This window comes from Littorina saxatilis, linkage group LG7, assembly GCF_037325665.1.
Source record: "Littorina saxatilis isolate snail1 linkage group LG7, US_GU_Lsax_2.0, whole genome shotgun sequence".
In the NCBI taxonomy this organism is placed as follows: Eukaryota; Metazoa; Mollusca; class Gastropoda; order Littorinimorpha; family Littorinidae; genus Littorina; species Littorina saxatilis.
In genome coordinates, this window is record NC_090251.1 from 356,450 (window position 1) to 378,270 (window position 21,821).

Sequence of the window (21,821 nt, forward strand, 5' to 3'; positions counted from 1 at the left end):
GGGGGGGGGTACTCACACTGCCTTATGGACAGAGACCCAATGTGGGGAAAGGGGGGGGGGGTACTCACACTGCCTTATGGACAGAGACCCAATGTGGGGAAAGGGGGGGGGGGGGAAGGGGGAGGGTACTCACCCTGTTTGATGGACAAAGACACCATGGTATTGTAGAAGGAAGACAGGATCACAGACTCATCCTCTGGTACCATGGCGATGGCCTGTAACAGTCAAAGTCTTGTACAATTCATCACAATCATTACCATGGCGATGGCCTGTAACAGTCAAAGTCTTGTGCAATTCATCACAATCATTACCATGGCGATGGCCTGTAACAGTCAAAGTCTTGTACAATTCATCACAATCATTACCATGGTGATGGCCTGTAACAGTCAAAGTCGTGTACAATTCATCACAATCATTACCATGGTGATGGCCTGTAACAGTCAAAGTCTTGTACAATTCCACACAATCATTACCATGGCGATGGCCTGTAACAGTCAAAGTCTTGTAGATTCCACACAATCATAACCATGGTTACTACTGAGGACAGGTCAGTGTCATCTTGTACAATTCCACACAATCATAACCATGGTTACTAACTGAGGACAGGTCGGTGTCATCTTGCACAATTCAAAGAGGAGCAAATGCTGATACGACTCATCTTCATCACAAGCATTGTGAATCACAAACAAATTATATGCTGCTTTAGATCCATAAACGTTCAATAAAATGATAATTTCATTCTGCTCAGATTCCATTCTACCTTAACCTTGAACTTTGACCAGGATCAACCAGACTGAGGTGATGCTGGGAGGTCATCAAAAGGTGGAAGTGTGAACAGCTTCAAAAACATTCACATCCCAAACTTGACACCTCCTCGACCTTGAAACTTGACAAGGGACTACGAGACTTGGGTCATGCCTGAAGGTCATCAAACATTACATTTGAGTCAAATTTCAAAGCTCTCGCTTCAAATAATACAGCAGTCCCTGCAATGTACGGACAGTTTTGCTATGGCCCAAGGGTGTCCGTTCATGAGAGGGACTGCTGTACCTGCAATGTACGGACAGTGTTGCTATGGCCCAAGGGTGTCCGTTCATGAGAGGGACTGCTGTACCTGAAAAAGAAGCACCAAGTTGATGTTTTAGTTGACGGCCATCCATCCCTACAGTGGGAGTGTGTGAGGGAGTTACCTGTATGATGGAGTTGACGGCCATCCATCCCTACAGTGGGAGTGTGTGAGGGAGTTACCTGTATGATGGAGTTGACGGCCATCCATCCCTACAGTGGGAGTGTGTGAGGGAGTTACCTGTATGATGGAGTTGACGGCCATCCATCCCTACAGTGGGAGTGTGTGAGGGAGTTACCTGTATGATGGAGTTGACGGCCATCCATCCCTACAGTGGGAGTGTGTGAGGGAGTTACCTGTATGATGGAGTTACCTGTATGATGGAGTTGAGGCAGACAGCATCATAGTTGGACAGGTACTGCACGTAATACCTCTGCATCACCTGGTTGTACTTCTTCACCAGCCCTGTAAACAGCACAACACAGGTGTCACACAGCACACCACAGCTGTCAAACAGCACAACACAGGTGTCACACAGCACAACACAGGTGTCACACAGCACACCACAGCTGTCACACAGCACAACACAGGTGTCACATAGCACAACACAGGTGTCACACAGCACACCACAGGTGTCACACAGCACACCACAGCTGTCACACAGCACACCACAGGTGTCACACAGCACAACACAGGTGTCACATAGCACAACACAGGTGTCACATAGCACAACACAGCTGTCACACAGCACAACACAGATGTCACACAGCACACCACAGCTGTCACACAGCACACCACAGGTGTCACACAGCACAACACAGGTGTCACACAGCACACCACAGGTGTCACATAGCACAACACAGGTGTCACATAGCACAACACAGGTGTCACACAGCACAACACAGGTGTCACACAGCACAACACAGCTGTCACACAGCACAACACAGGTGTCACACAGCACACCACAGCTGTCACACAGCACAACACAGGTGTCACACAGCACAACACAGGTGTCACACAGCACAACACAGGTGTCACACAGCACAACACAGGTGTCACACAGCACACCACAGGTGTCACACAGCACAACAGAGGTGTCACACAGCACAACACAGGTGTCACACAGCACAACACAGGTGTCACACAGCACAACACAGGTGTCACACAGCACAACACAGGTGTCACACAGCACAACACAGGTGTCACACAGCACAACACAGGTGTCACACAGCACACCACAGGTGTCACATAGCACAACACAGGTGTCACACAGCACAACACATGTGTCACACAGCACAACACAGGTGTCACACAGCACAACACAGGTGTCACACAGCACAACACAGGTGTCACACAGCACAACACAGGTGTCACATAGCACAACACAGGTTTGTTTTTTTGTTTAACGCCCAGTCCACCACGAAGGGTGATATCAGGGCGGTGCTGCTTTGACATTTAACGTGTGCCACACACAAGACAGAAGTCGCAGCACAGGCTTCATGTCTCACCCAGTCACATTATTCTGACACCGGACCAACCAGTCCTAGCACTAACCCCATAATGCCAAACACCAGGCGGAGCAGCCACTAGATTGCCAATTTTAAAGTCTTAGGTATGACCCGGCCGGGATTCGAACCCACGACCTCCCGCTCACTGGGCGGACACCTTACCACTAGGCCACCGTGTTGCGGTGCACAACACAGGTGTCACATAGCACAACACAAGAGAGTGCAGAACACACAACACAGGTGTCACACAGCACAACACAGGTGTCACATAGCACAACACAAGAGAGTGCAGAACACACAACACAGGTGTCACACAGCACAACACAGGTGTCACATAGCACAACACAAGAGAGTGCAGAACACACAACACAGGTGTCACACAGCACAACACAGGTGTCACATAGCACAACACAGGTGTCACACAGCCAGACCTGTTTACCCCTAAAACATTGCATGTGTATTTTCCGGGAGCAAAATGAAGCAAATGTGTAGTTTTGTAATTGAATGTGTAGAATTTCTCGTCGACCTATCACAACAACAAGAACAATGATTGCTACTTTTTACCACATGTATTGATGTAGTTTGCATTTATTTATAGCTTCATCAATCAAGTTACACAGCGCACAAGGATTTAAAGAACCAAATTTCACCAAATAAAACACATTATGGTTGACGAAGCACTGCACAAAACACATTATGGTTGACGAAGCACTGCACAAAACACATTATGGTTGACGAAGCACTGCACAAAACACATTATGGTTGACGAAGCACCGCACAAAACACATTATGGTTGACGAAGCACTGCACAAAACCAACAACATGTGCACATAGACAGACCTTTCAAAAGTCTTTTTTGCCTTGTCCTCTGCCTCCTTGTCGGCACCTTTTTCACAAAGCCATCCATTTTCTTTTGTTTCGGTTTGCCTTTCGCTTGAGTCACTTCGTCCATTTCCTTGTGGGATTTACTATTCACATGACGGGTACAATCAAACTTTCCACCGTGACTGACGGAAAAATGGGAATTGCAGACAGTGCAATGAGCATGATGTTTTCCTTTCCGCGAAGAGACAAGGCATGGGTAGTCCTGATGATATTTTGGCAGAAAGACTTGGTTCGGCGCATTGCTCGTCTTTTTCTTTTGGGTCGGTGGCCTTTCGGAATCATTTTCTTCACAGTTCTCATCTTCACTTTCGTGTGCTCTGCGTTCAGCCATTGTGTCGAAACGCCCGCGTTCAGTTGTGCCCGGCATTCCCTTGGAGAAGCCCATTCGGCATTAACAAGCTGCAATGCAACGCCCGCGGGCGCTTTACGCGCTGCACGCAGCAAACGACTGCTGGCAAAAAACATGGATTGGAAAATGGATCGGTCAAGCGAGATGAAGAAAATTACGGATTGTGATATGTGTAGCCGAAAAAAAACACCCAATGTGTACTGTAAACAGGTCTGCACAGCACAACACAGGTGTCACACAGCACAACACAGGTGTCACACAGCACAACACAGGTGTCACACAGCACAACACAGGTGTCACACAGCACAACACAGGTGTCACACAGCACAACACAGGTGTCACACAGCACAACACAGGTGTCACACAGCACAACACAGGTGTCACACAGCACAACACAGGTGTCACATAGCATAACACAAGAGAGTGCAGTACACACAACACAACCCAACACAAGACCAACACCATGCACCTCTCAATTCCTCCATGTAGAAGAGAGAGCAGAACAGACAAGACAAAATAAGACAAAATCTAAACAACGAAGTGACTGTGGTAAGATGAACAAAGTTAAAAAACAAAGGAATACTGTACGATACAAGAACGAGACAAGACGGTACAAATTTTCGCTTATGGAAGCTTCATCAGACAACAAGTCGCGTAAGGCGAAATAACAACATTTAGTCAAGCTGTCGAACTCACAGAATGAAACTGAACGCACTGCTTTTTTCACCAAGACCACATACTCGTAGTTTCGTCAGTCCACCGCTCGTGGCGAAGGCAGTGAAATCGACAAGCCATGCAGAATAGTGCGGTAGTGGTCGCGCTGAGCAGGATAACACGCTTTTCTGTCTATTCTTTTTAGCTTACTGAGTTTGTTTTAAATCCAAACATAACATATCTATATGTTTTTGGAATCAGGGACCGACAAGGAATAAGATGAAATTGTTTTTAAATTGATTTCAGAAAATCAATTTTAATCATAATTTTCATATTTTTAATTTTCAGAGCTTGTTTGTAATCCAAATATAACATATGTATATGTTTTTGGAATCAGAAAATGACGAAGAATAAGATGAAATTGTTTTTGGATTGTTTAATAAAAAAATAATTTTAATTACAAGTTTCCGACTTTTAATGACCAAACTCATTCATTAGGTACTAACCCTAAAATAAGACAAGACAAGACAAGACAAGACCATGCACCTCTCAATTCCTCCATGTAGAAGAGAGAGCAGAACACACAAGACAAAACAAGACAAGACAAGACCATGCACCTCTCAATTCCTCCATGTAGAAGAGAGAGCAGAACAGACAAAATAAGACAAGACAAGACAAGACCACGCACCTCTCAACTCCTCCATGTAGAAGAGAGAGCAGAACACACAAGAACAAGACAAGACAAGACAAGACAAGACAAGACCACGCACCTCTCAACTCCTCCATGTAGAAGAGAGAGCAGAACAGACAAGACAAGACAAGACAAGACAAGACCATGCACCTCTCAATTCCTCCATGTAGAAGAGAGAGCAGAACAGACAAGACAAAATAAGACAAGACAAGACAAGACAAGACAAGACAAGACCATGCACCTCTCAACTCCTCCATGTAGAAGAGAGAGCAGAACAGACAAGACAAGACAAGACAAGACAAGACAAGACCATGCACCTCTCAATTCCTCCATGTAGAAGAGAGAGCAGAACAGACAAGACAAAATAAGACAAGACAAGACAAGACAAGACAAGACAAGACCACGCACCTCTCAACTCCTCCATGTAGAAGAGCAGTTCAGGCAGCTGACGATCATGAAAGTCTTCCTGTGGCAGTCTGACGTTGTGTCGCCGTGATGGAGGGTTGGCCACGTGACGCAACACCCAGTGAACCTCGTCTTGTGCCATCGACAGTGCCTTGAACACGTAAAGCGCCTGTAACACAGTACACACTATATAACACACACAGTTAACGGTACACACTTCAGCACCTTCATCAGAGTATCTAACACATACAGTACACACCATGCAACACACACAGCAAACCAGTTACCACCCCCATACCCACACCAACCAGCATCATGTGGTGATCACTGACAAAAACCAACCACCCACCCTCCCCCCCCCCCCCCCCCCCCCCCCCCCCCCCCGCTGCAAAACTTAAACATCTCCCCCACACTGCAAAACGACCCCCCCCACACACACACTGCAAAACATCCCCCTCCACACACACACTGCAAAACAACCCCCACACATAGTCACTTGAGACCTGAAACACACCCAACACTCCGTCACTTGAGACCTGAAACACACCCAACACTCCGTCACTTGAGACCTGAAACACACCCAACACTCCGTCACTTGAGACCTGAAATACACCCAACACATAGTCACTTGAGACCTGAAACACACCCAACACATAGTCACTTGAGACCTGAAACACACCCAACACTCAGTCACTTGAGACCTGAAACACACCCAACACTGTGAGTCACTTGAGACCTGAAACACACACAAACACTGCAAAACCGCCTCCACACAAACACTGCAAAACAACCATCTCCACACACACACACTGCAAAACAACCCCATCCACACACCCACACTGCAAAACAACCCCATCCACACACGCACTGCAAAGCAACCCCCTCCACACACACACTGCAAAACAACCCCCTCGACACACACACTGCAAAACCCCTTTCACACACAAACTGCAAAACAACCCCATCCACACACGCACTGCAAAGCAACCCCCTCCACACACACACTGCAAAACAACCCCCTCGACACACACTGCAAAACAACCCCCTCCACACACACTGCAAAACAACCCCCTCCACACACACACACTGCAAAACAACCCTCTCCACACACACACACTGCAAAACAACCCCCTCCACACACCCACACTGCAAAACAACCCCCTCCATACACCAACACTGCAAAACAACCCCCTCCACACACACACACTGCAAAACAACCCCCTCCACACACCCACACTGCAAAACAACCCCCTTCACACACACACACTGCAAAACAACCCCCTCCACACACCCACACTGCAAAACAACCCCCTTCACACACACACACTGCAAAACAACCCCCTCCACACACCCACACTGCAAAACAACCCCCTCCACACACACACACTGCAAAACAACCCCCTTCACACACCCACACTGCAAAACAACCCTTTCCACACACACACACTGCAAAACAACCCCCTCCACACACCCACACTGCAAAACAACCCCCTCCATACACCCACACCGCAAAACAACCCCCTCCACACACACACACTGCAAAACAACCCCCTCCACACACACACACTGCAAAACAACCCCCTCCACACACACACTGCAAAACAACCCCCTCCACACATACACTGCAAAACCCCCTCCACCCACACTGCAAAACAACCCCCTCCACACACACTGCAAAACAACCCCCTCCACACACACACTGCAAAACAACCCCCTCCACACATACACACTGCAAAACAACCCCCTCCACACACACTGCAAAACAACCCCCTCCACACACACACTGCAAAACAACCCCCTCCACACATACACACTGCAAAACAACCCCCTCCACACACACTGCAAAACAACCCCCTCCACACACACACTGCAAAACAACCCTCTCCACACACACACACTGCAAAACAACCCCCTCCACACATACACACTGCAAAACAACCCCCTCCACACACACTGCAAAACAACCCCCTCCACACACACACTGCAAAACAACCCCCTCCACACACACACACTGCAAAACAACCCCCTCCACACACCCACACTGCAAAACAACCCCCTCCACACACACACTGCAAAACAACCCCCTCCACACATAAACACTGCAAACCAACCCCCTCCACACACACACACTGCAAAACAACCCCTCCACACACACACACTGCAAAACAACCCCCTCCACACACACACACACTGCAAAACAACCCCCTCCACACACCCACACTGCAAAACAACCCCCTCCACACACACACTGCACAACAACCCCCTCCACACATACACACTGCAAACCAACCCCCTCCACACACACACACACTGCAAAACAACCCCCTTCACACACACACGGCAAAACAACCCCTCCACACACACTGCAAAACAACCCCCTCCACACACACACACTGCAAAACAACCCCCTCCACACCCACACTGCAAAACAACCCCCTCCACACACACACTGCAAAACAACCCCCTCCACACACACACTGCAAAATAACCCCATCCACACATACACACTGCAAAACAACCCCCTCCACACCCACACTGCCAAACAACCCCCTCCACACAGCCACTGACCTTTGGCCCCAGCAGACCGGGCTCCTCGGTGAAGACCAGTGTCAACTGTCTTAGTGTTGTGCGCAGGAACTTGCGTCGCTCTCGGTGAATGCCTGACCTGAAACACACCCAACACTCCGTCACTTGAGACCTGAAATACACCCAACACTCCGTCACTTGAGACCTGAAACACACCCAACACTCCGTCACTTGAGACCTGAAACACACCCAACACTCCGTCACTTGAGACCTGAAACACACCCAACACTCCGTCACTTGAGACCTGAAATACACCCAACACATAGTCACTTGAGACCTGAAACACACCCAACACATAGTCACTTGAGACCTGAAACACACCCAACACTCAGTCACTTGAGACCTGAAACACACCCAACACTGTGAGTCACTTGAGACCTGAAACACACCCAACACTCAGTCACTTAAGACCTTAAACACACCCAACACTATAAGTCAGTTCCTACACTGCATAATAACCTGCGGCTGAATAATCACGCCTCAAAATGGTTGGCTGTGGCTGCAAGAGTCAAATATCTCCAGACCTTCTTCTTCAGCGTTCCAGAAATTCTGGTGACGTGTGAGCTCTTTTGCCCATTTGGGTTCCCCACCCTATACTCTGAGAGCATAGTCAGCTTCACTCCGCTTTCGTTGGGTAGGCATGCTGGGTATTTTCCTTTCTCATAACCCACCGAACTCCGACATGGATTACAGGATCTTTTCCGTGCGCACTTGGTCTTGTGCTTGCGTGTACACACGAAGGGGGTTAAGTCACTAGCAGGTCTGCACATAAGTTGACCTGGGAGATCAGAAAAATCTCGAACTGACGACCTCCCCATTAGGAAGGCGACGTCTTACCACCACCTCCCGATTAGGAGGGCGACGTCTTACCACCACCTCCCGATTAGGAGGGCGACGTCTTACCACCACCTCCCGATTAGGAGGGCTTAGTGTTACCTAACACCACCTCCCGATTAGGAGGGCTTAGTGTTACCTAACACCACCTCCCGATTAGGAGGGCGACGTCTTACCACCACCTCCCGATTAGGAGGGCGACGTCTTACCACCACCTCCCGATTAGGAGGGCGACGTCTTACCACCACCTCCCGATTAGGAGGGCGACGTCTTACCACCACCTCCCGATTAGGAGGGCGACGTCTTACCACCACCTCCCGATTAGGAGGGCGACGTCTTACCACCACCTCCCGATTAGGAGGGCGATGTCTTACCACCACCTCCCGATTAGGAGGGCGACGTCTTACCACCACCTCCCGATTAGGAGGGCGACGTCTTACCACCACCTCCCGATTAGGAGGGCGACGTCTTACCACCACCTCCCGATTAGGAGGGCGACGTCTTACCACCACCTCCCGATTAGGAGGGCGACGTCTTACCACCACCTCCCGATTAGGAGGGCGATGTCTTACCACCACCTCCCGATTAGGAGGGCGACGTCTTACCACCACCTCCCGATTAGGAGGGCGACGTCTTACCACCACCTCCCCATTCGGAAGGCGACGTCTTACCACCACCTCCCGATTAGGAGGGCGACGTCTTACCACCACCTCCCGATTAGGAGGGCGACGTCTTACCACCACCTCCCGATTAGGAGGGCGACGTCTTACCACCACCTCCCGATTAGGAGGGCGATGTCTTACCACCACCTCCCGATTAGGAGGGCGACGTCTTACCACCACCTCCCGATTAGGAGGGCGACGTCTTACCACCACCTCCCGATTAGGAGGGCGACGTCTTACCACCACCTCCCCATTAGGAGGGCGACGTCTTACCACCACCTCCCCATTAGGAGGGCTTAGGGTTACCTAACACCACCTCCCGATTAGGAGGGCGTCGTCTTACCACCACGCCATTGCGCCCGTCTCCAGACCATTCATAAAAACATCTAAAACACGGGGAGGCAGTAAAGTAGAAACACTCACGCCGTGTTAAGAAAGAAACAAAGAGAGACAAAGGTAAAACATCTATCACGCAGGGAGGCAGTAAAGTAGAAACACTCACGCCGTGTTAAGAAAGAAACAAAGACAAAGGTAAAACATCTATCACGCAGGGAGGCAGTAAAGTAGAAACACTCACGCCGTGTTAAGAAAGAAAGAAAGACAAAGGTAAAACATCTATCACGCAGGGAGGCACTAAAGTAGAAACACTCACGCCGTGTTAAGAAAGAAAGAAAGACAAAGGTAAAACATCTATCACGCAGGGAGGCAGTAAAGTAGAAACACTCACGCCGTGTTAAGAAAGAAAGAAAGAAAGGTAAAACATCTATCACGCAGGGAGGCAGTAAAGTAGAAACACTCACGCCGTGTTAAGAAAGAAAGAAAGAAAGGTAAAACATCTATCACGCAGGGAGGCAGTAAAGTAGAAACACTCACGCCGTGTTAAGAAAGAAACAAAGAGAGACAAAGGTAAAACATCTATCACGCAGGGAGGCAGTAAAGTAGAAACACTCACGCCGTGTTAAGAAAGAAAGAAAGACAAAGGTAAAACATCTATCACGCAGGGAGGCAGTAAAGTAGAAACACTCACGCCGTGTTAAGAAAGAAAGAAAGACAAAGGTAAAACATCTATCACGCAGGGAGGTACAAAAGTTAAAACATCGATGACAGACGGACGGAGGGACAAAACTCACGCAGTGGACAGCGCCTGTTGCTGGAAATCCTTGACCTCTTGTGACCTCTTGTTGTGCCCGTGCTGACTGCACACAGTTTGTATAACATATAACATACTGACTGCACACAGTTTGTGTAACATATAACATACTGACTGCACACAGTTTGTATAACATATAACATACTGACTGCACACAGTTTGTATAACATATAACATACTGACTGCACACAGTTTGTATAACATATAACATAGTGACTGCACACAGTTTGTATAACATATAACATAGTGACTGCACACAGTTTGTATAACATATAACATAGTGACTGCACACAGTTTGTATAACATATAACATACTGACTGCACACAGTTTGTATAACATATAACATACTGACTGCACACAGTTTGTGTAACATATAACATACTGACTGCACACAGTTTGTATAACATATAACATACTGACTGCACACAGTTTGTATAACATATAACATACTGACTGCACACAGTTTGTATAACATATAACATACTGACTGCACACAGTTTGTATAACATATAACATACTGACTGCACACAGTTTGTATAACATATAACATACTGACTGCACACAGTTTGTATAACATATAACATACTGACTGCACACAGTTTGTATAACATATAACATACTGACTGCACACAGTTTGTATAACATATAACATACTGACTGCACACAGTTTGTATAACATATAACATACTGACTGCACACAGTTTGTATAACATATAACATACTGACTGCACACAGTTTGTATAACATATAACATACTGACTGCACACAGTTTGTATAACATATAACATACTGACTGCACACAGTTTGTATAACATATAACATACTGACTGCACACAGTTTGTATAACATATAACATACTGACTGCACACAGTTTGTATAACATATAACATACTGACTGCACACAGTTTGTATAACATATAACATACTGACTGCAAACAGTTTCTATAACAAAGAAGTTAAGACCTGACTGTCTCTGAATCTCAAAGAAGTTAAAACCTGACTGTCGCAGACTCTCAAAGAAGTTAAAACCTGACTGTCACAGACTCTCAAAGAAGTTAAAACCTGACTGTCTCTGACTCTCAAAGAAGTTAAAACCTGACTGTCTCTGACTCTCAAAGAAGTTAAGACCTGACTGTCTCTGAATCTCAAAGACGTTAAGACCTGACTGTCTCTGAATCTCAAAGAAGTTAAGACCTGACTGTCTCTGAATCCCAAAGAAGTTAAGACCTGACTGTCTCTGACTCTCAAAGAAGTTAAGACCTGACTGTCTCTGACTCTCAAAGAAGTTAAGACCTGACTGTCTCTGAATCTCAAAGAAGTTAAGACCTGACTGTCTCTGACTCTCAAAGAAGTTAAGACCTGACTGTCTCTAACTCTCAAAGAAGTTAAGACCTGACTGTCTTTGAATCTCAAAGAAGTTAAGACCTGACTGTCACTGACTCTCAAAGAAGTTAAAACCTGACTGTCTCTGACTCTCAAGGAAATTTAAAACCTGACTGTCTCTGACTCTCAAAGAAGTTAAAACCTGACTGTCTCTGACTCTCAAAGAAGTTAAGACCTGACTGTCTCTGACTCTCAAAGAAGTTAAAACCTGACTGTCTCTGACTCTCAAAGAAGTTAAGACCTGACTGTCTCTGAATCTCAAAGAAGTTAAGACCTGACTGTCTCTGAATCTCAAAGAAGTTAAGACCTGACTGTCTTTGAATCTCAAAGAAGTTAAGACCTGACTGTCTCAGACTCTCAAAGAAGTTAAGACCTGACTGTCTCTGACTCTCAAAGAAGTTAAGACCAGACTGTCTCAGACTCTCAAAGAAGTTAAAACCTGACTGTCTCTGACTCTCAAAGAAGTTAAGACCTGACTGTCTCTGACTCTCAAAGAAGTTAAGACCTGACTGTCTCTGACTCTCAAAGAAGTTAAGACCTGACTGTCTCTGACTCTCAAAGAAGTTTAAAAAATGACTGTCTCTGAATCTCAAAGAAGTTAAAACCTGACTGTCTCTGACTCTCAAAGAAGTTAAGACCTGACTGTCTCTGACTCTCAAAGAAGTTAAGACCTGACTGTCTCTGACTCTCAAAGAAGTTAAGACCTGACTGTCTCTGACTCTCAAAGAAGTTAAGACCTGACTGTCTCTGACTCTCAAAGAAGTTAAGACCTGACTGTCTCTGAATCTCAAAGACGTTAAGACCTGACTGTCTCTGAATCTCAAAGAAGTTTAGACCTGACTGTCTCTGAATCCCAAAGAAGTTAAGACCTGACTGTCTCTGACTCTCAAAGAAGTTAAGACCTGACTGTCTCTGACTCTCAAAGAAGTTAAGACCTGACTGTCTCTGAATCTCAAAGAAGTTAAGACCTGACTGTCTCTGACTCTCAAAGAAGTTAAGACCTGACTGTCTCTAACTCTCAAAGAAGTTAAGACCTGACTGTCTTTGAATCTCAAAGAAGTTAAGACCTGACTGTCACTGACTCTCAAAGAAGTTAAGACCTGACTGTCTCTGAATCTCAAAGAAGTTAAGACCTGACTGTCTCAGACTCTCAAAGAAGTTAAAACCTGACTGTCTCTGACTCTCAAGGAAATTTAAAACCTGACTGTCTCTGACTCTCAAAGAAGTTAAAACCTGACTGTCTCTGACTCTCAAAGAAGTTAAGACCTGACTGTCTCTGACTCTCAAAGAAGTTAAAACCTGACTGTCTCTGACTCTCAAAGAATTTAAGACCTGACTGTCTCTGAATCTCAAAGAAGTTAAAACCTGACTGTCTCTGATTCTCAAAGAAGTTAAAACCGGACTGTCTCTGAATCTCAAAGAAGTTAAGACCTGACTGTCTCTGAATCTCAAAGAAGTTAAGACCTGACTGTCTCTGAATCTCAAAGAAGTTAAGACCTGACTGTCTTTGAATCTCAAAGAAGTTAAGACCTGACTGTCTCAGACTCTCAAAGAAGTTAAGACCTGACTGTCTCTGACTCTCAAAGAAGTTAAGACCTGACTGTCTCAGACTCTCAAAGAAGTTAAAACCTGACTGTCTCTGACTCTCAAAGAAGTTAAGACCTGACTGTCTCTGACTCTCAAAGAAGTTAAGACCTGACTGTCTCTGACTCTCAAAGAAGTTAAGACCTGACTGTCTCTGACTCTCAAAGAAGTTAAGACCTGACTGTCTCTGAATCTCAAAGAAAATAAGACTTGACTGTCTCTGAATCTCAAAGAAGTTAAGACCTGACTGTCTCTGAATCTCAAAGAAGTTAAGACTTGACTGTCTTAGATTGACAGGTGAGCACTTTACCTGCGCAGACTCTCAAAGAAGGTGGAGACATAGGAGTGGATGTGCAGAACCTCGTCGCGACACAGCTGCAGGATGTAGCCCGACTCTAGCGTGGCTTTCCACAGGCCGTACATGTTGGGGTCCGTCAGGCCTTGGTGGCACAGCATCACACCAACTGTAACAGTGCATCACACCAACTGTAACAGTGCATCACACCAACTGTAACAGTGCATCACACCAACTGTAACAGTGCATCACACCAACTGTAACAGTGCATCACACCAACTGTAACAGTCCAGGACATCAGGTCAACAGGGGTGTGTTATCGTCTGCCCCCTTCTGTACTGATTTTCTTCCTTTTCTCTGTCATCTTCCCTTTTATTGTCTGTCTGTCCCCTTTTATCGTCTGTCCCCTTTTATTGTCTGTCCCCTTTTATCGTCTGTCCCCTTTTATCGTCTGTCCCCTTTTATCGTCTGTCCCCTTTTATTGTCTGTCCCCTTTTATCGTCTGTCCCCTTTTATTGTCTGTCCCCTTTTATTGTCTGTCTGTCCCCTTTTATTGTCTGTCCCCTTTTATCGTCTGTCCCCTTTTATTGTCTGTCCCCTTTTATCGTCTGTCCCCTTTTATTGTCTGTCCCCTTTTATCGTCTGTCTGTCCCCTTTTATTGTCTGTCCCCTTTTATCGTCTGTCTGTCCCCTTTTATTGTCTGTCTGTCCCCTTTTATTGTCTGTCTGTCCCCTTTTATTGTCTGTCCCCTTTTATTGTCTGTCTGTCCCCTTTTATTGTCTGTCTGTCCCCTTTTATTGTCTGTCCCCTTTTATCGTCTGTCCCCTTTTATTGTCTGTCCCCTTTTATTGTCTGTCTGTCCCCTTTTATTGTCTGTCCCCTTTTATCGTCTGTCTGTCCCCTTTTATTGTCTGTCTGTCCCCTTTTATTGTCTGTCCCCTTTTATCGTCTGTCCCCTTTTATCGTCTGTCTGTCCCCTTTTATTGTCTGTCCCCTTTTATTGTCTGTCCCCTTTTATCGTCTGTCTGTCCCCTTTTATCGTCTGTCTGTCCCCTTTTATCGTCTGTCTGTCCCCTTTTATCGTCTGTCTGTCCCCTTTTATTGTCTGTCTGTCCCCTTTTATTGTCTGTCCCCTTTTATCGTCTGTCTGTCCCCTTTTATCGTCTGTCTGTCCCCTTTTATTGTCTGTCTGTCCCCTTTTATTGTCTGTCTGTCCCCTTTTATCGTCTGTCCCCTTTTATTGTCTGTCTGTCCCCTTTTATTGTCTGTCCCCTTTTATCGTCTGTCCCCTTTTATTGTCTGTCCCCTTTTATTGTCTGTCTGTCCCCTTTTATTGTCTGTCTGTCCCCTTTTATTGTCTGTCTGTCCCCTTTTATTGTCTGTCTGTCCCCTTTTATTGTCTGTCTGTCCCCTTTTATTGTCTGTCTGTCCCCTTTTATCGTCTGTCCCCTTTTATCGTCTGTCTGTCCCCTTTTATTGTCTGTCCCCTTTTATCGTCTGTCTGTCCCCTTTTATCGTCTGTCCCCTTTTATCGTCTGTCTGTCCCCTTTTATTGTCTGTCTCCTTTTATCATCTGTCCCCTTTTATTGTCTGTCCCCTTTTATCGTCTGTCCCCTTGTCTGTCCCCTTTTATCGTCTGTCCCCTTTTATCGTCTGTCTGTCCCCTTTTATCGTCTGTCCCCTTTTATCGTCTGTTCCCTTCTGTACTGATTTTCTTCCTTTTCTCTGTCATCTTCCCTTTTATTGTCTGTCCCCTTTTATCGTCTGTCTGTCCCCTTTTATTGTCTGTCCCCTTGTCTGTCCCCTTTTATCATCTGTCCCCTTTTATCGTCTGTCCCCTTTTATCGTCTGTCCCCTTGTCTGTCCCCTTTTATCGTCTGTCTGTCCCCTTGTCTGTCCCCTTTTATCGTCTGTCTGTCCCCTTTTATTGTCTGTCCCCTTTTATTGTCTGTCTGTCCCCTTTTATTGTCTGTCCCCTTTTATTGTCTGTCCCCTTTTATCGTCTGTCCCCTTTTATTGTCTGTCCCCTTTTATCGTCTGTTCCCTTCTGTACTGATTTTCTTCCTTTTCTCTGTCATCTTCCCTTTTATCGTCTGTCCCCTTTTATCGTCTGTCCCCTTTTATCGTCTGTCCCCTTTTATCGTCTGTCCCCTTTTATCGTCTGTCCCCTTTTATTGTCTGTCTCCTTTTATCGTCTGTCTCCTTTTATCGTCTGTCCCCTTTTATCCTCTGTCCCTTTTATCGTCTGTCCCCTTTTATCGTCTGTCCCCTTTTATCGTCTGTCCCCTTTTATCGTCTGTCCCCTTTTATCGTCTGTTCCCTTTTATCGTCTGTTCCCTTTTATTGTATGTCCCCTTTTATCGTCTGTCCCCTTTTATCGTCTGTCCCCTTTTATCGTCTGTTCCCTTTTATCGTCTGTCCCCTTTTGTCCTCTGTCCCCTTTTATCGTCTGTCCCCTTTTGTCCTCTGTCCCCTTTTATCGTCTGTCCCCTTTTATCGTCTGTCCCCTTTTATCCTCTGTCCCTTTTATCGTCTGTCCCCTTTTATTGTCTGTCCCCTTTTATCGTCTGTCCCCTTTTATTGTCTGTCCCCTTTTATCGTCTGTCCCCTTTTATCGTCTGTCCCCTTTTGTCCTCTGTCCCCTTTTATCGTCTGTCCCCTTTTATCGTCTGTCCCCTTTTGTCCTCTGTCCCCTTTTATTGTCTGTCTCCTTTTATCGTCTGTCTCCTTTTATCGTCTGTCCCCTTTTATCCTCTGTCCCTTTTATCGTCTGTCCCCTTTTATCGTCTGTCCCCTTTTGTCCTCTGTCCCCTTTTATCGTCTGTCCCCTTTTATCGTCTGTCCCCTTTTGTCCTCTGTCCCCTTTTATCGTCTGTCCCCTTTTATAGTCTGTCCCCTTTTGTCGTCTGTCTGTCCCCTTTTATCGTCTGTCCCCTTTTATCGTCTGTCCCCTTTTATCGTCTGTTCCCTTTTATCGTCTGTTCCCTTCTGTACTGATTTTCTTCCTTTTCTCTGTCATCTTCCCTTTTATCGTCTGTCCCCTTTTATCGTCTGTCCCCTTGTCTGTCCCCTTTTATCGTCTGTCCCCTTGTCTGTCCCCTTTTATCATCTGTCTGTCCCCTTTTATCGTCTGTCCCCTTTTATCGTCTGTCCCCTTTTATCGTCTGTCCCCTTGTCTGTCCCCTTTTATCGTCTGTCCCCTTTTGTCCTCTGTCCCCTTTTATTGTCTGTCTGTCCCCTTTTATCGTCTGTCCCCTTTTATTGTCTGTCTGTCCCCTTTTATTGTCTGTCTGTCCCCTTTTATTGTCTGTCTGTCCCCTTTTATTGTCTGTCCCCTTTTATCGTCTGTCTGTCCCCTTTTATCGTCTGTCCCCTTTTATCGTCTGTCCCCTTTTATCGTCTGTTCCCTTCTGTACTGATTTTCTTCCTTTTCTCTGTCATCTTCCCTTTTATCGTCTGTCCCCTTTTATCGTCTGTCCCCTTTTATCGTCTGTCCCCTTTTATCGTCTGTCCCCTTTTGTCCTCTGTCCCCTTTTATCGTCTGTCCCCTTTTGTCCTCTGTCCCCTTTATTGTCTGTCCCCTTTTATCCTCTGTCCCTTTTATCGTCTGTCCCCTTTTATCGTCTGTCCCCTTTTATCGTCTGTCCCCTTTTATCGTCTGTCCCCTTTTGTCCTCTGTCCCCTTTTATCGTCTGTCCCCTTTTATAGTCTGTCCCCTTTTGTCCTCTGTCCCCTTTTATTGTCTGTCCCCTTTTATCCTCTGTCCCTTTTATCGTCTGTCCCCTTTTGTCCTCTGTCCCCTTTTATCGTCTGTCCCCTTTTGTCCTCTGTCCCCTTTATTGTCTGTCCCCTTTTATCCTCTGTCCCCTTTTATCCTCTGTCCCTTTTATCGTCTGTCCCCTTTTATCGTCTGTCCCCTTTTGTCCTCTGTCCCCTTTTATCGTCTGTCCCCTTTTATCGTCTGTCCCCTTTTATCGTCTGTCCCCTTTTGTCCTCTGTCCCCTTTTATCGTCTGTCCCCTTTTATCGTCTGTCCCCTTTTGTCCTCTGTCCCCTTTATTGTCTGTCCCCTTTTGTCCTCTGTCCCCTTTATTGTCTGTCCCCTTTTATCCTCTGTCCCTTTTATCGTCTGTCCCCTTTTATCGTCTGTCCCCTTTTGTCCTCTGTCCCCTTTTATCGTCTGTCCCCTTTTATCGTCTGTCCCCTTTTATCGTCTGTCCCCTTTTATCGTCTGTCCCCTTTTATCGTCTGTCCCCTTTTATTGTCTGTCTCCTTTTGTCCTCTGTCTGTCCCCTTTTGTCGTCTGTCTGTCCCCTTTTATCGTCTGTCCCCTTTTATCGTCTGTCCCCTTTTATCGTCTGTCCCCTATTGTCCTCTGTCTGTCCCCTTTTGTCGTCTGTCTGTCCCCTTTTATCGTCTGTCCCCTTTTATCGTCTGTCCCCTTTTATCGTCTGTCCCCTTTTATCGTCTGTTCCCTTCTGTACTGATTTTCTTCCTTTTCTCTGTCATCTTCCCTTTTATCGTCTGTCCCCTTTTATTGTCTGTCCCCTTTTATCCTCTGTCCCTTTTATCGTCTGTCCCCTTTTATCGTCTGTCCCCTTTTGTCCTCTGTCCCCTTTTGTCCTCTGTCCCCTTTTATCGTCTGTCCCCTTTTATCGTCTGTCCCCTTTTATCGTCTGTCCCCTTTTATCGTCTGTCCTCTTTTATTGTCTGTCCCCTTTTATCGTCTGTCCCTTTTTATCGTCTGTCCCCTTTTGTCCTCTGTCCCCTTTTATCGTCTGTCCCCTTTTATAGTCTGTCCCCTTTTGTCGTCTGTCTGTCCCCTTTTATCGTCTGTCCCCTTTTATCGTCTGTCCCCTTTTATCGTCTGTCCCCTTTTATCGTCTGTCCCCTTTTGTCCTCTGTCCCCTTTTATCGTCTGTCCCCTTTTATCGTCTGTCTGTCCCCTTTTATCGTCTGTCCCCTTTTATTGTCTGTCTCCTTTTATCGTCTGTCCCCTTTTATTGTCTGTCTCCTTTTATCGTCTGTCCCCTTTTATCGTCTGTCCCCTTTTATTGTCTGTCTCCTTTTATCGTCTGTCCCCTTTTATCGTCTGTCCACGATGATTGATTTTTTTTCTCTCTGGTGAGTACATTTTTACATTTGTTTTAACATAGAGGGGGAATCGAGACGAGGGTCGTGGTGTATGTGTGTGTGTGTGTGTGTGTGTGTGAGTAACTTTGACATGAGAGTTCCTGGGAATGATATCCCCGGACTTTTTTTTCATTTTTTCAATAAATACCTTTGATGACGTCATATCCGGCTTTTTGTAAAAGTTGAGGTGGCACTGTCACACCCTCATTTTTCAATCAAATTTATTGAAATTTTGGCAAAGCAATCTTTGACGAAGGCCGGACTTTGGTATTGCATTTTAGCTTGCTTAAAAACTAATGAATGAGTTTGGTCATTAAAAATCGGAAACTTGTAATTAAAATTATTTTTTTTATTAACCCTTTCGCTGCCAATCAAAACTTGCGTATGTGCATTCCTGACTGCCAGGGAATATTGGAGTTCGGGGTGTAATAATTCACAAAAAATTCAAGCTCCAAACTGGCAGTAGGTAGGTAAGTAAAACCTATGTTATTTTTAAAGGAATTTAAACCACGAATCTGTTTTTAGTGTCTAATCATGGAAATAATAATTAGTTTGGCTTAAAATGATGTTTAAATATGAACTTTTGAAAAATCAGCCCGGCGCATCTTCCAATGCCTGTGGATCAAACACAGGTGGCTGTTTTGCTTGCTCCAAGAAAGGATTATAATCACTGTCATCTACCTGTTTCCAACAAATTGTCCGAAAAAAGATCTCCCCCTCCCCCTGTCAGTATCCATAATCATTTGCACCGCCTGTAGCGTCAGTCCGGCTTTGTTTTTCCCTACTAGGGCCCGGTCGACTGTCACCGTTAGCCATTTTGACGAGTCGAGATTTCTTCTCCCCTACCCTGTCGCCAAGGCGGAAAATAGCCTTCAGACGCAAAACCGCATCACCATTTATGTTTATTCATGAGAATGAAGTATCCTTCCAAGCCATTGGCTGCTATTTGTGTGTCAGCAGTGACGTAGCATTTCTGGAAAATTCCTGAACGGAGAAGACGGGTAAACCGGTCCTAAGGCGCTGCGGCTGCACAAGCGCATGACAGGTATACCCGTCATAAGGCAGTCAAGGGGTTAAACGATCCAAGAACTATTTCATCTTATTCTTCGTCATTTTCTGATTCCAAAAACATATACATATGTTATATTTGGATTACAAACAAGCTCTGAAAATTAAAAATATAAAAATTACCATTAAAATTAATTTTCCGAAATCGATTTAAAAACAATTTCATCTTATTCCTTGTCGGTCCCTGATTCAAAAAACATATAGATATGATATGTTTGGATTAAAAACAAACTCAGTAAGCTAAAAAGAATAGACATACGGAAAAGCGTGTTATCCTGCTCAGCGCAACCACTACCGCACTATTCTGCTTGTCGATTTCACTGCCTTTGCCACGAGCGGTGGACTGACAAAACTACAAGTATGTGGTCTTGGTGAAAAAAGCATTGCGTTCAGTTTCATTCTGTGAGTTCGACAGCTTGACTAAATGTTGTTATTTCGCCTTACGCGACTTGTTCATTGTTACTGTTATCTTCTTCATGCACCAACAAGAAACATATGTTTTTATATCACAACGTTCTACCAACTGGAGCCAGTGCATCTTTCACTTGATGTGCAGTTATTTTACACTCAATGGCACCATAAAGGACTTTCACTTGATGTGCAGTGATTTTACACTCAATGGCCCATGGCACCATAAAGGACTTTCACTTGATGTGCAGTTATTTTACACTCAATGGCACCATAAAGGACTTTCAATTGATGTGCAGTGGTTTTACACTCAATGGCACCATAAAGGACTTTCACTTGATGTGGAGTGGTTTTACACTCAATGCCCCGTGGCACAATAAGGACTTTCACTTGATGTGCAGTGGTTTTACACTCAATGCACCATGGCACCATAAAGGACTTTCACTTGATGTGCAGTGATTTTACACTCAATGCCCCATGGCACCATAAAGGACTTTCACTTGATGTGCAGTGATTTTACACTCAATGCCCCATGGCACCATAAAGGACTTTCACTTGATGTGCAGTGATTTTACACTCAATGCCCCATGGCACCATAAAGGACTTTCACTTGATGTGCAGTGATTTTACACTCAATGCCTCATGGCACCATAAAGGACTTTCACTTGATGTGCAGTAATTTTACACTCAATGCCCCATGGCACCATAAAGGACTTTCACTTGATGTGCAGTGATTTTACACTCAATGCCCCATGGCACCATAAAGGACTTTCACTTGATGTGCAGTAGTTTTACACTCAATGCCCCATGGCACCATAAAGGACTTTCATTTGATGTGCAGTTATTTTACACTCAATGGCACCATAAAGGACTTTCATTTGATGTGTAGTGATTTTACACTCAATGCCCCATGGCACCATAAAGGACTTTCATTTGATGTGCAGTGATTTTACACTCAATGCCCCATGGCACCATGAAGGACTTTCATTTGATGTGCAGTGGTTTTACACTCAATGGCACCATGGCACCATAACGGACTTTCACTTGATGTGCAGTGGTTTTACACTCAATGGCACCATAAAGGACTTTCATTTGATGTGCAGTGGTTTTACCCTCAATGCCCCGTGGCACCATAAAGGACTTTCACTTGATGTGCAGT

At 45.6% G+C, this 21,821-nt stretch overlaps 1 protein-coding gene across 5 annotated transcripts in view; it reads right to left on the reverse strand.

Moving 5' to 3' along the window:
• Positions 1–21,821, reverse strand: part of LOC138970411 (nck-associated protein 1-like) — a 147,833-nt gene that overhangs the window by 83,398 nt on the left and 42,614 nt on the right. For all 5 annotated transcript variants that reach the window (XM_070342861.1, XM_070342860.1, XM_070342859.1 and 2 more), the window contains 6 exons: positions 14,069–14,222; positions 10,771–10,836; positions 8,127–8,223; positions 5,562–5,727; positions 1,440–1,531; positions 134–215 (listed from right to left, as the gene is read on the reverse strand). In XM_070342861.1, the coding sequence (XP_070198962.1) occupies positions 134–215; positions 1,440–1,531; positions 5,562–5,727; positions 8,127–8,223; positions 10,771–10,836; positions 14,069–14,222 (657 nt within the window). The remainder of the gene's footprint in view (positions 1–133; positions 216–1,439; positions 1,532–5,561; positions 5,728–8,126; positions 8,224–10,770; positions 10,837–14,068; positions 14,223–21,821) is intronic.